At 38.8% G+C, this 13937-nt stretch overlaps 1 protein-coding gene across 4 annotated transcripts in view; it reads left to right on the top strand.

Annotated features, from left to right (window-relative positions):
- MCTP2 (multiple C2 and transmembrane domain containing 2) overlaps window positions 1–13937 on the top strand; it is a 122249-nt gene that overhangs the window by 53016 nt on the left and 55296 nt on the right. For all 4 annotated transcript variants that reach the window (XM_065688306.1, XM_065688307.1, XM_065688308.1 and 1 more), the window contains 4 exons: window positions 6222–6408; window positions 7300–7393; window positions 11336–11438; window positions 13431–13533. In XM_065688306.1, coding sequence (XP_065544378.1) covers window positions 6222–6408; window positions 7300–7393; window positions 11336–11438; window positions 13431–13533 — 487 coding nt within the window. The remainder of the gene's footprint in view (window positions 1–6221; window positions 6409–7299; window positions 7394–11335; window positions 11439–13430; window positions 13534–13937) is intronic.

Genomic DNA, 13937 nt, shown 5'->3' with positions numbered 1-13937 from the left:
TGCTTCTTTTGAGGGTGGCACTGGTGTGCCTTTCTTCTGTTTACACTTGGATGGTGTGTGCTTGTAGTCTTGTTTACCTGTAGGTCCTGTTACCTGGGCTTGCTTCATCCAGTTAATCTCTTTTTCATTGCCACAGAGGACTGATCTCTGTGGGTTTGGTACTCCACACTGTTGCACAAGCTCATGTTTCAGACATTGTTTTTGGTAGCAGCCTCGGGTGATTTGCCCATCTCCTGACTGATTTAGTCCCACTGTATTATTCCACTATAGCTTCAGATTCTCAAGTAATGATCTTATGCCACATCAGCAAATGAGACTTTTTGTGGGATAGCAGTCAGCCTTTTATTTTAAATTTGGACTAGAATATAATTCCTGCTCTTATGCCCTGCTCTTTCCCTTCCACTCTAACTCCGTAATACAACAGTATTGGTGCAGTCTTAGTTTCCTGGTAGTGACTGTATATTCTTTTGGCTTGCAGTGTTGTCATCTAGAACCATCTCTGCAAACTGCATCTGCACAGTTGGCTACATGCAGCAGCTCCAAGAACCTTTAATTTACTGGAGCCCCTTTTGGGTTATCTGTGAGCCCCTGTGCTTATGTGTTTTCAGGATCAATGCCACAACCTCTAAATTCTTAGGGGCAAGTTGCTTGCTGTTCTCACCTGGCGAGGGTTTCACAACTTGCAGACTAAATAACAGTAACACATAAGAACATTCTTTTACTTTAAGCATTCAAATAGTTTGAAACTATTCACTGAAAAGAACAATGCCCTTTGGCTCTACAAATGTTTGTGGTTTTGCAGAGCAGGAAATGCTTTCTGGCTGAATGCTGCTGCTCATCACATGGAGAAGCGGCTGAAGATGAATCTGTTCCTTCCATTCTCACAGTTACTTTTATTACTTCTGATATTCTTTTTAGAGTTAAGAAACGTAGCAGTGTTTGTGGCTTGCCTCTGTTCAGCCTCCCTGATGCTGGAACAATTCTTCCATAGTCTTTTTTCCCCTCTTTATTTTTCCTACTGGTTTCTGGCAGGTGGTGTTCAGTGTGGCAAAAAATTATCAGCAAAATTCTTATTCCATTATTAAAGATTTCAGCAGTGGGGAAGCGTGTGATAGATTTACCTTAAAGTTATTTTCGTTTCTCTGCGGAGAGAAAAGTATTGCTGCTGTTGCCTTAAGTGCAGCAAAGTGTAGCATTGAAACAGGAAAAAATAACACTACATTTTAAAGACTAGGTAAACACCAAATGCATAACAACAAGTCTTGTTTTCACAGTGTAGAAGCTTCTGACACCCCATAAATAGTATATTATGAAGGGTTCAAATGCAGTCTAATATGGAAAAAGATTCTGCAGGAAAACCAGCATTATGAGGTGCCATGTTTATTGTCTCCATGACTTCCAAGCTGAGTTTTGAGATTTCTGGGTTTCACAACATCATTGTAAAAAAGACTCTCCAGTAAAATATTTGTAGGTTATAGTCAGTCATTACACATCACAGTATGCCCCAACTGCCCTCAAATAATTTGTATCATTTTAAGGACAAGGCAAAATTTGACGGATCTTAATAATTCTGTGGTCAATTTGTGGATACAGTCAGAATTCATTACGCTCCCCTTAAGGCTGTATTGGTTAAACCGTGTTGCTTAGACTTTTAAATATGTATTTTCAATATTTAAGTTGGGGAGATGCACAAGGTGGAGTCATGTCTGATAATCCAGACTGCTGGACTTCTGTGGAATAAAGATTTATCTGAATTCCTTTAGACCAGGATCTCATGTAGGATGGATGCCTTAAGTCCCCGGAACATGGCTCTTTTCCCAGGCATAATTTGGTTTCAAGGTAAAATATTGTTCTTGAAATAGGACCTGAAGTGTCTGTGGAGACTGTGGAACATGTAGAATAAGAAATGTGTTGGACCTCTGGTACTAAACACTAACACCTGAGGCATTTGCTTCTGAATTAGTGAGGAAACATTCAGTGGGATTTCATGTCACCCTTCTCCTATCACAAAATGAACTCTTGCTGTCAATGCACATCACAAGCTGAATTACTGCATTCAGCCTACCTGCTTTCTCCTTAGATTTTCCAGCTGGGGCTAACTTCTTATCCTTGCTTAAAATACTGTAGCCTTAAGTGGTTCAGCTGCCAGGGTCTGACTCTGGGGGGTGGCTGGTTTGGTGCTGGGTGAAATAATCCCTCTATTTAGTCTTCACAGAACTGTTGGTAACGTTTATTGAGTGCTTTTTGTGTCCTTTGGGATATGAGGTATGCTATAAACAGGAGATGATGTTAATGTATATTAAAAAACAAAGGTGTTAACTGTGCAGAATTTGTCCAGGCAGAGTGAAATTGTTTATGCCAGGTTCTTAGAGTTTCTGCACTAAGGAGTATGGTTTGAAAAAGAGATGCTGCAGAATGTTAGAGGTTTTTTTCTTTACATGTCTACCTCAAGAAAGAGGTTTTACAAAAATTCCTGACTTAGGACTATGAGATTGGAGTGCATCCAATATCTTTATGATGAATGCCTTCAGGAAACAGTGTCTTTGCAGCAAGAAACAATCCTTATTTTAAAGGCTGTGCTGTTGGGATGGAGCAGTAAAATCTCCTATGGCTGTGCCCAAACCTTTCCTTTAAATTTTATGAAGCCAGAGGAGGAATAAAACAGCCAAAATTTATCTGTAGAATAAGTCGGAATAACACCTTATTAATTGTCTTCCTGGCACCTGTGGCATTTGAAACTCCTTTTCAAATGCTAATCTAGATACATCTTACTGTATATTGTGATAATGATTCTGACCTCTTCTGTGAAGGGCTTTCAAGAACTCTGCACATAAAAAAATGGCGATGTTGTGTGCAGATGCTTTCGTAGATCCTTATATATATTTAAGGATACTTTGATAAGGATAATTTAATGAACTGTAGATTGGGTAATAGAATACAACTCTGTGGCTACTGGTAAGAGCCAAAGCTCTCTACCTTTAAGTGAGATTTTAACATTTGATTCCCTGAAAAAAAGTCAAACAAATAATTTAACCCCCAAATTTACAGTGTAGTGCTCTCAAGTTTTTTTTTTCTGCAAAATGAATAAAAAAAGGAAGGGTGGGGGGAGGTTTGGCAGCAAAAATAAGGGCTACAAGTCAAAAGGACAGTCTTAAATGAAAACTAAAGCTGTGGTATTATCCTGTACAGAACTAGAGGTTAATATAGAGGTGTAGACCTCGGTATTGATCAGGAGGAGGAAGGAAAGCATTTAATTAGTTGTGGTTAAAAATAGTGATACATCTGTGTGCACAGTGCACTTTTAATTTACAGAACTGTATCCCCTATAGGTCATGCATATAACCATGGGTGTGAAAGATTATATCTGAATATAATGCTTAACGTAGCAAAAGATGGTAAAAAGCAGAGCTATCCTATTCTGAGATGGGATTACTGTGCTGGGAATTTAACTCAGAACATCATTTGCATCATCTAAAATACAAATAATCTGAGACTTTTGCCCTTTGCATTCAGATCAGGCAACTTTTGAGCAAAAAGCGGATTGCTTCCATTAGTTTTATACTGTGCCCATCATGATAGTTTCTTCCCACTTTCCTGTGAAATAATTATCTGTAATAAGGTCTTTCCAGCTAGAAAGCTGAGAAAGAAAGGAAAAGTTTCTGTTTCAGGAAGATAGGGGAAGTAGTTTGGAAATCATTAGACTCATTTTAATAGTGCAGAAGCGTTTGTGTGGACACCACTGAATTTATATAGTAAATTGAATGTCTAATTGTTTTACCAAGCTGCACTCTTTGCCGCCTGATCAATTACATTGTATAACCTAAATGAAACAGATTGTCCTTTTATTTTTCCTTAAGCCTTTTGCCATTTGCAAGTGCAAATGTGGATTTTCTTTTCAGTTCCTCAAAAGAAAATACAGAGGCATACCATCACCTTGAGTGAACACAGATGTTTTAAGGAAGTCAGTTTGCATGGAAATCAGACATGATTTGAGGAAGAAATGCTTATATTCCACCTCCTGCTGTTTTCCCCTCCACATGTGCATCCCTCCTACCCCCACACACTTATACTTGGTCTTTTCTTTGACCTTTGGAAAATAAAATCTCTTTTAATAAGAGAAACAATTCCAATTTGCCCAAACAAGCTAGAATTATATTTAACTTTGTCTCAGAGGTATGTGAGATTTCTGAAGTTATCTATTGGTGGGAGATGCACCGTTGTCTGAACAAGTTGTCTTTTCTCTCTTACTCCATTAAAAGTTCTTAACATAAGAAAGCAAACGCAGCTTTTCCCAGTTGTGGACTGTGTTGAGTGGGTGGTGGATGAAATGCTGATGTGGGAGATGTGGCCTCTATTGCCAGCTGAATCACAGACCAGCTGGGTGACCCTGTTTTCCCCTCTCCTTCCTTCAGTTTCTTCATCTGTAAAAGAAATAAAGATAACCCCCAAGATATCCATATGTTCCCTCTTTTGCACTGATACCTAAAGTATTAGTAAAACTGCTGTGGTCTGAGAAGCAACTGTGTTAATGCAACCAAGGTGGTGATGACCTCCAGAGTGGAAGTGATAAGGTCTTTTTCCCAAAAACTTGCCTTTTTTGTTGCTGCTTTGTTTTCCTTTCTGCTGTAACTTCTCTTGTCATATCTTTCTGAAGAGTCTAGGTGTAGCAGCGAGCTTTAAACGCAGCCTCTCTCACACTTGGAAATTGTGTCGAGAGGCAGCCTACACACCGAACAGTGTTAGTACTCTTCCTGGTTTATTTTCTTTCTCTTTCAAAGCACTTGAAAGCAGTTAATAAGAGTAAACTTGCAACCTGTTGTACGTTCAGTGCAGTGAGCAGCAAAGAACATGCTTAAGGCAAAGCCATCCCCACTGATTCCAGTCAGAAGAAGCTTGCTCAAAGAGCTGTGTTTTAATACATGGATCTTCTGGATGACTTATAAACTCATCACAGCAATGACTTTTACTTCATAGCATAGCTTCTTGGGTTTTCAGGCAATGTTTCGGGTTTATTTGTTGGTTTTTTTTTTCCCACCCTCTTTAGCATTCACAGAAAATAGGCTGTTAAGAAGCGGAAAGCATGCAATTTATAGCAGATGGGTATAAACTGCTCCAGCTCTACTACTGGAATGGGATCAATCAGGAACACTACATGCACCATTTACCCAGAAGAAACCCACCTGGGGGAACCCTGTGGAATTTTAGCCTATTAAGACAACACCTTAACAAGTTTAGTTTAAATAAAAACTTGTCGGCAGGCATTAAGAGGAGCAAAAGCTCTTACTCTCCATCATTCGCTCGCCATCTCTTTGAGAAACGCGAATGCCCCTGCACCGGGGCAGCAAAGCTTCTCCTTCCTTGTTTGATTCCTTTCTCATCTGTAACTTTTGTTCAGCCTGCTCCTAAAAGCCAAACCCCACAGAGGTTCAGAAAAGTTCCACTCCATTTACTGGACTTCTAAATAGAAGGCATTTAGCCGAGCCAAGTGATTAGGCTTTCTGTTGCATTTAACCGCTCCCTTTGTGTATAACTGGCTCTCTACTGATCTCTCTCTGCCTTAGCCCATACTCATCCTTTATTATTGTCTCTTTATGAATGTTTCTCTTTTTTTCTCTCCTTATTTTTGTTTTTAGGGGAAGTATCAGGTTAATGATACATATTAAGTGCAGGGAGTTTGGGGGGGGGGGGGGGGGACGACTTTAAAGACAATCCTGCCCTTTGGGAAATATAACCGTACACTGAAAATGGAGCTCTAGTAAGGCTTGTAAAAGAGATTGGGGCATACAGTATAATGTAGCATAAAATGGAGTATGTGACTAAAGAAACTAATCCATTTTAGGCTAATGTTTTACATTTTGCATTTGCCCTTTTTCTTTTCCCCCAGGTGAAATAAAGTTGCGTTTCAAATCCGTCACAAAACGCTTGGGGATTTTAGAGGGGAAGTGAGGCAGGCCAGAATGAAGTTTTCCTACTGTATTTGCAGCCCAAACCTTTTACCTCTATTTACCAGTAGGTGAACCAGAAAACAAAACTCGATGGTACATGCAATAGAAACTGGCTAATTGGTTTCCCAAATTTGAGATGCTTATTTTTTGCATTCTTTCCATCTTGAACAAGCAATGAGTTTTGGTGCTCACTTGCTACTGAAATCAGTATAAATATTGTATTCCCTCCTCCCCTCACCTCCTTTTTCTTATTAACCCTTGGTGATGTTGTTCTAGATGCCAGGTTGATGTTTCTGCCCTGCCGATGAAGCAGACCAATTGCTTAAAGCTGCCTCTGGAAAAACATCCGGGGTCCCTGCTCATGTTGATTGCTGTTGCCCCATGTACAGGAGTGTCTATCTCTGATCTGTGTGTCTGCCCTTTGGGAGACCCCAGTGAACGGCAACAGATTTCACAGCGATATGTGAGTTTGCTTTATTTTACCTCCTTCTTTTTTTTTTTTTTTCCTTCTCTAGTTCTGAAAGTAGTCAAAATTGAAGGAAGAAGGAAAATTTGTCCAGTCATAATAACATGTTTCCTACCAGAGAAAAACTATTGCACAAAATAGTTATTCTGTTCAAAATGACAGGGAGATTGGTGGGTCAGATAGACCCGAGCCACTGTTTTGAGTTTTTTGAGTTTTGGCCGCTTGTTTTTGAGTTTTAAGCTAATACTTGTTTTTGCAAACTTGAATAGTATTAAGAGATTATCATGGAAGTGGGACACACTAGATAACATAGAAAGATCATAGCAAGCTTAGCTTTCTTTCCTCCTTTGGGGAGGATATATCCTGGACCGTCAGCTGCTGGAAGATGAAGCTATATGATGGCTTCCATGCCTCAAAAGCTGGCTAAGAAGGAATAAGTTTATCTCTCTGAAATGGGGTACGAGACTGAGGCATGAGGACTTTGAACCAAGCTGAAGGTTTTGAGGAAAGATGCCTCACTCCTGATGGGGGGAGGGTGCTGCCTTCCTGACCCGTGCTGCTTCTCCAGGTCTACCTGTCCTGTTTTCTGGTTTATTTGGCAGATGATACTTGCATAAACATGTAGGACTCCTTCCAATCTCCACCATAAGTTTAGCATGTAACTTACGTGAATGGAGAATTTCCTTGGGAGCGGGTAGTGTGTGATGTTGTGAACCTCAGAGTCATGATGCAGTGAGACGGGGATAGTGGGCATGTATTTATAGGTGTATCAGCTGCCAAATTGAAACAGTGCAGAAATAACAATGGATATAAAAATGCAAGTCATTTAATATTTCGATAATCTGTTTCTTACAAAAGAAATACATCTTTATGCTTTCCTGTTTACAGTGTATAAAGAATTCCTTTTGGGACATAAAGGACATTGGCTTCTTACAAGTCAAAGTTTTAAAGGCGGTGGATCTGTTGGCAGCAGATTTTGCAGGTATTTTATTTTTATTTTGCAGCATGTGTTGCTAAAATATATTGTGAGTGCTACTTAGAATGTGCAGCACTGTCAATTGATCAAAGAAAAGTCCTCCCATCATTTCTTCAGTGGTGAAACCTGCCTTAGGGAAATGAGATACGAAATGGGTTTTGCTCCCAAAAGTATGTGGGAAAGTCCAGTGAATGGAGGTCTGATTTCCTCTTTAGATCTGACTGGTGTGACTGGTAACGCTTAACATGGTGTGCTGTTGCATTTTCCAGCAGAAATATGTAAAGTAAGAATTGATATAAAGTGATGTTGCCTGCAAAGCAGCTGCCCCATCTTTTATCAGGTTCCTTGTGAGTTTGTGAGCAAGACTGAAAGGTTTTGGGGGTGTCTGACACAGTGTTAAGTGTGTGGGTCTGGGTGGTGCTGCAGGCTGTCACCTGAAAAAGAAGGCTTGCCAGTGATGGGGATGTGAGTGAGATTTCTCTTGCAGCTTGTTTGAGGCTTCAGTTTGGGGTGATCTTTCTGGAGCTAGCTCTTATTCCAAGAAAAGGATAGATTTTTCAATGAACTGTACCTCAAATTGGCGTTTGGTCCTGACAGCAACTTTAAAAATACAACTTTATATTATTCTTCCATAGAAGGAGTAGCAAATGGATACTTCTTTGTAGCAACTACTTGGATATTCTTATTACCATGTATTCCAGGAGTGTGGAGATCTTCTCATTCTGTATCTTGCAGCAGCTTGTAATTCAAAGACAGCATTGTATGTTGTGCATTTGCTGACATAGTCATTTTTACAGATAACTTGTTGATAAAGGCATGAAAGGTCATAGAATCATAGAATGGTTTGGGTTGGAAGAGACCTTAAAACTCACCTAGTTCCAACCCTCATGCCATGGGCAGGGACACCTTCCACTGGACCACATTGGTCAAAGTCCCCTCCAACCTGTCCTTGAACACTTCCAGGGATGGGGTATCCACCTAGTCTGTGTGCTTGCTTTTGCCCTGAGGTTGTTTCCCTTTTTCCAAATGCTAGAGAGAAAACACTCTTGCCCCATACCCCAGTCTTCATGAAGACATCATAATGTAAGAGAACATTACTCAGAAAATAAGGACCAAAAGAGAAAACCCAAGATGAATCATTATGTTCATTTTCAATTCACTGCTTAACCCTGCATTGCTAAAAAAGATTACTGCAGAAAGCAGTGCTTTAGAGAATTGAAGAACTTAATTTGAAAACAAACACAAACCCCTGCCAATATGAATGGTATCTTGTATAGAAATCCATTTCAAAATTGATATAATGTGTACATTTATACAGAATTAGGAGTGTAACCACATCTTACTAACAGATTTAATAAGGGTACCACAGCAAAGCAGAGCCTTTGGCAAATGGCAAGGCTAGGGCTATCTAGAAGCACATAAGGTTTTAATACAGACGGTGTCCAGGGAAAGAGCTGAGCCTGGAAGGTTATGTATCCTTTGGAAAACTTCACTGATGCTAGTGCAGTTGCATCAGTGATGGATTTGGCCCCCTTTCCCTCAATACTTAAACAGGAACATGTGGGTGGATAATGAACATTGGAAGAGACACACAGGTTCTTGATTCTGCAATTCAAAAACTTTTCATACAGAGTGTGTGACACACATTCCTTGTGCATAGCACAGAATGAAATTCTGCTTAAGTAAAAGGTTACTCAGTCTGTCATTATATTCAAAATAACCCAGGCTTTGAGCCTGATTCACGAAGCAAATGACAAATTGTTTTTCAATGGCAGTGCTGAAAATATCCTAGTATTATGCTGTAATAGACCCACCAAATTGCAAAAGGATGCAGCCATTTTAGGTAAAAATAGCATAATTTCTGATCGTGAAATGAGAGACATAAAGATTAATTATCTGTTCTGAGCCATTCATAAATGATTAGTGTAGCAATTATGGGCTTCCATAATAGAGCCCTCCTAGAGCTGTGCCATATTTCCTGCATTGCCAGGGAGACTGCTCAGATTTATTGTTATTGATAAAAGTAAATTCAAAGACCAGCTAAAAATCTGATAAAGGGAATATCATAGAGACACTAAGAGCTACAAAGATTTCCAATGGTTAACAGAGGAGCAGTATGAGCAGCTAGTTTTCCCTCCCTGTCCTGTCCCATAACAGTCGTGAGTCTTGTGTGGGAGAACTTCTGCAGACCAGTCATCTGACCACAAGTGTAATACCACCTTATTCCCATAAAAAAGATTGGATTTTGGTGCGATTGGGATTTCAGTTTTCATTATAATTTTGTTGACATTATAGATTTTAACTGCATATTTTAATTTCAAGTTTTTAGTCTACTATAATAATAGCTATCAGAAAACAATATAGTATCTGTTTTGGCTTTGAAAATCCATATTTCACTATTGAACATAAATTTTAGGCTTTTGAAAATCCATATTTCACCATCTAACATAAACTTTAGGCTAGTTTCCGTGCAGCTATATCAAATATGTAGAAGCTCCTCAGCCACAGCTAGCTCAGTTTGAGGTTTCCATACTTTTGTATTCCTAGATAATAGTTTTGTTGACATGAAAATGACTTTTTCTGCTTTGTTGGATGTTTTCTGTGTACGCACGAGAGTTCTTCTCAAACACTGCATTTGCTCGCTGACCAAAAAATAGCATTCAGAGTACCAAATTATACAGTGGGATTGTTTTTGGCATATACCAGTTTGCATTTCAAGCGGTTTCTCTGAAAGGCTATGTGCATTTTCCACCCTTATCAGGGAAAAGGCATGTAAGCTGAAAAGGAGAAGACAAATAGATTCCAGTAATACACGTGGTCTTTAAACTTTACCAATATTGACTAGTTAATATCCCACTGTTTACATACTGAAAAGATTCCAGTTTAGTTTATAAACTTCTCAGTAATAACCTTAAGAGCTCTGTATTAATAACACCAAAAATAAGGATTAAATAAAAGACAGCTTTTTCTTAAATATCTTATTTGTCTGCTATCTAAATCCCTGCATTGCAGACATATTTAGTTGCCTACGTACAAATCAGGCTGGAGTGCCTGTGTATGAGTTATACGTGAACACTGAAGATGAGATTAAATCAAATACTGAGTCAGACATGCTGATAAAGGGTACTCTGCTCATGGTGGAAACTGCTGATCTGCAATAAGTTTGAAAGCTACAAATTTCATGTGATATGAGTTATCAAAAATAAAGCATCAGTAAATGTGTCTTTGCTATAATAGGTTCCATGACAATATCCTTATTTTGAGAGGAAGGTGGATTCTGTTTGATTTTTTGGGGTTTGCTTTATTTGCTTTAAGCAGTATACCCAGTTCATGCATGGATTCTGTGGTTGATGCTGGGTTTTGTTTAAACTGTGGCACTGCGTAAAGTTTCATAGCTTTAAGGGCTTGCTCTCATGGAACTCATTGAAGAAATTCTGCTGATACAGACAGTATTACGCTTTTCTTCCCATGGTGTGGGTATTTAATTCTGTAATCATCTGAAGATGACCCCAGACTCTAAGCAGAAGATAGACTAGAGAGCTGTAACTGCAGCAGCGGTACTTAGATGGCTTAGGACGACGGCAGTGCTTTTGTAATATCATCGGAGTAATTGTCAATGTGAGCAGATTTTTCTAACTATAAAGACCTAGAGACAATTCACTGTAAGCCTCAGATTTCAGGTATTAAGAGGGAAGCCACCTGAATGAGTTGTAAGGTAAGTGCTAAGAGTTTCCAGAACTGTGGATGCATCTGGATGTTGTTTATTTAACAAGTCATTCCAACAGAGCAAGGCAATTTACAGTTGTCTTAATGGATCTAATTTTATTTGGCCAACCACTTCCTCAGCCTTCCTGCAACCCCCAAGAGTGTGAATACTAAATAAAATAACCGGTCCATTTATATTTTTTCCTTTTTAATTTTTTTTTTTTCTGTCTGCTCTTTCCCTAGGTAAAAGTGATCCTTTCTGTGTATTAGAGCTGGGAAATGACATGCTTCAAACACACACCGTTTACAAGAACCTCAATCCAGAGTGGAACAAAGTTTTCACATTGTAAGTGGATTGCTTTTGAAAACAAGCTGCAACACCGCGCAGCAGCTTAACTCTGAAAGCTATTGACTTTGGGAAAATGCAAAGGTCAAGTTTAAGATATGTCATTTTTTCATAGTCAGAGAGGATGTTGGAGAAATATCAACTATAACTCAATTAAAGCCTTTTGCCTTTTACTAGTTCTTGCATGGAGTTTATTAATAGAAGTCATTAAAAGAAAAATTACTGTGATATTTATAGGAAGAATCATGACTAGACGTAATGGAGTCATAGCTGGATCCAATAGATAATATAACAGAAAGTAGAGACCAGATACTCACGCTTACATTTTCCGTAATTTAAAATAGAATGTTTCATTGAACCATAGTAGAATTATTCTTCAATTTGTAAGCAAGCAGAAAATTAGAGCTCATGTTGTCCGTGGTGTATCTTCTAATTTTAAACGAGTCAAATTAGAGGCTTAAATTTTTATGGAAATCAAAGTATTCTCTTTTATTCTTGGTACTTTAATAAAAAAAGTGATAAGGCATTGTTTTTTGACAGCAAATTTTTCTAAAATCTTGCTTTATGCTGACAAAGGTCTGTGAATAACTGAATGAGAGATGTCTCTAAGACTGTAGTAGTCTGTGGCAATGAAGACACCTGTCAGAGCTGGCACTGGAGCATTTATGATACTTGTACCTATCCAATGAAAGAACTGTTTAAGAATGATGTGCTTCTTGCAAAAGCAGCATTGATAAATACTGGGCTGGATGAGAACACAAAAGTATTTGATCTCTTTCATAGAAGTACTTTGCTGGATTTCTGTTTTATTCATGGGTGCAGCCAAATGCAAGCCTCTTGGAGACCTTTCTGTTACTTCACTGTTCTCAAGAAGCTTCCACTCATCACTGTTTACTCTGAGATTGTGCCAGCAGATGAGTCTTCTTGGATGTTCAGCCAAGAAAATAAATCTAATAAGAATCCAAACTTATTTTAAAAGAACATTTGCGTCTCTGCTTCCTGTGGGTCTCAGAAGTGTGAGCTCCAGGTTATTCTCTAACTTTCCTATTGCTGTTGTGTGGTTAGTCCAAGCATCAAATCTGCAGAGCCAGTCAGGCTCTCACATCTTTCCTTAGAGTTCTGCCATTTAAAAAGTTTTCAATTAATCACCTTAAAAGCTACTGATGTAGATTTCTTTTGGAGAAGAGTGGGTTGCTTTGACTGGATGAATCTGTTTCAGCTGGAGCATTCAGTACCACCAGAGAGCCTTTCACATCATATGCAGATATTCTGAAGCACACTTATCTGTGTGTGTCACTGTGGGGTTTTAACACTTTATACCACTGGTAGCTCTATCATATGGAAAATGATAATGTCTTGGAGTGGAATGTGGAAGTATGATGGCAGAAGTGGCAGGTTTCAGTATATTTTAAAGTTATAATGTCTTGAAAACAGTGCATTTTGTGGTGGCTTGGCTGACGCCAGGTCGTATCACTGAACATGCTACAACTTCTAGCTGGAGAGACAACTGGGAGCAACTCCATCATGTTGCAGCATAGGTTCTGGGAGCTCTGAAACGACCTTCTTTTGGGGCAGAATGGCTGTATTAAATCCAATGAAGTTATATAAGTTTTTTTTTCTGTATTATTTCTTTAGTGTTCTAAAGTCTGGGTTTGAATTCAGCCCTTGGCATCTCTCAGTCACCAGATTTCTCTGTTGGAGAGCTGAGTTTTACACTGTTGGAATCACCAGTACACAGAAGATGTCACCGTTTTTGACCACCATTTGATAGTTACTTTCTTTACCTAGTTATGGGACTGAAACATGAGGAAAAAGCTTGGGGAATACCCATCATTTGATTCATTTTGGGGGGAATTTAATTAAAAGCTAATTTTATACTCCAAGGCAATACAAAATTAATTAGTAAAACAGTCTCCTCTGATCTTTGTGGAGGAGACTGTGTGCCTGTGTATTGAATATTATTTTCTTATGTGTCTGCGCTTTTTGTTCCAGCCCGATTAAAGATATTCATGATGTTCTGGAAGTGACGGTGTTTGATGAAGATGGAGATAAACCCCCTGATTTTCTTGGAAAAGTTGCCATCCCGTTGCTCTCTGTAAGTTACCTTTGCCTTGGTTGTCATTCAAAAATTGATGGTTTTGCTGGGAGAGAGTTGCATTTCTTTTCTCTGTAGCACAAAGTAACACACATTTAGAGATAAACAGGTTTTGTGATCTATATATGCCTTAGTTGGCAGTGTTTATAGTTCTCCTTAGTGTAACAAGCGTTGCCAACCCATTTTAATACAAATTTGGTTGATTGGAAAAAAAATTGCAGAAGTGTCTGTGTTTCATCAGTACTATATGCCATGTAGGTCTGAAAACATAATTGAGTTGTTCTGTATGTTTCCCCATCATCTTCTGAAGGTAACGTTTTAAGCATGTCTTTGTTCTGTCTTGCTTCTTTTTACTCCAAGAAAGTAATTGCACATCACAGTAGAATTGACTAGAGATAGCTGTT

The sequence above is a fragment of the Lathamus discolor genome, chromosome 8 (assembly GCF_037157495.1).
Source record: "Lathamus discolor isolate bLatDis1 chromosome 8, bLatDis1.hap1, whole genome shotgun sequence".
Lineage (NCBI taxonomy): Eukaryota > Metazoa > Chordata > Aves > Psittaciformes > Psittacidae > Lathamus > Lathamus discolor.
The sequence above is the reverse complement of the archived record's forward strand: the minus strand, read 5'-3'. Positions and strand labels throughout refer to the sequence as shown.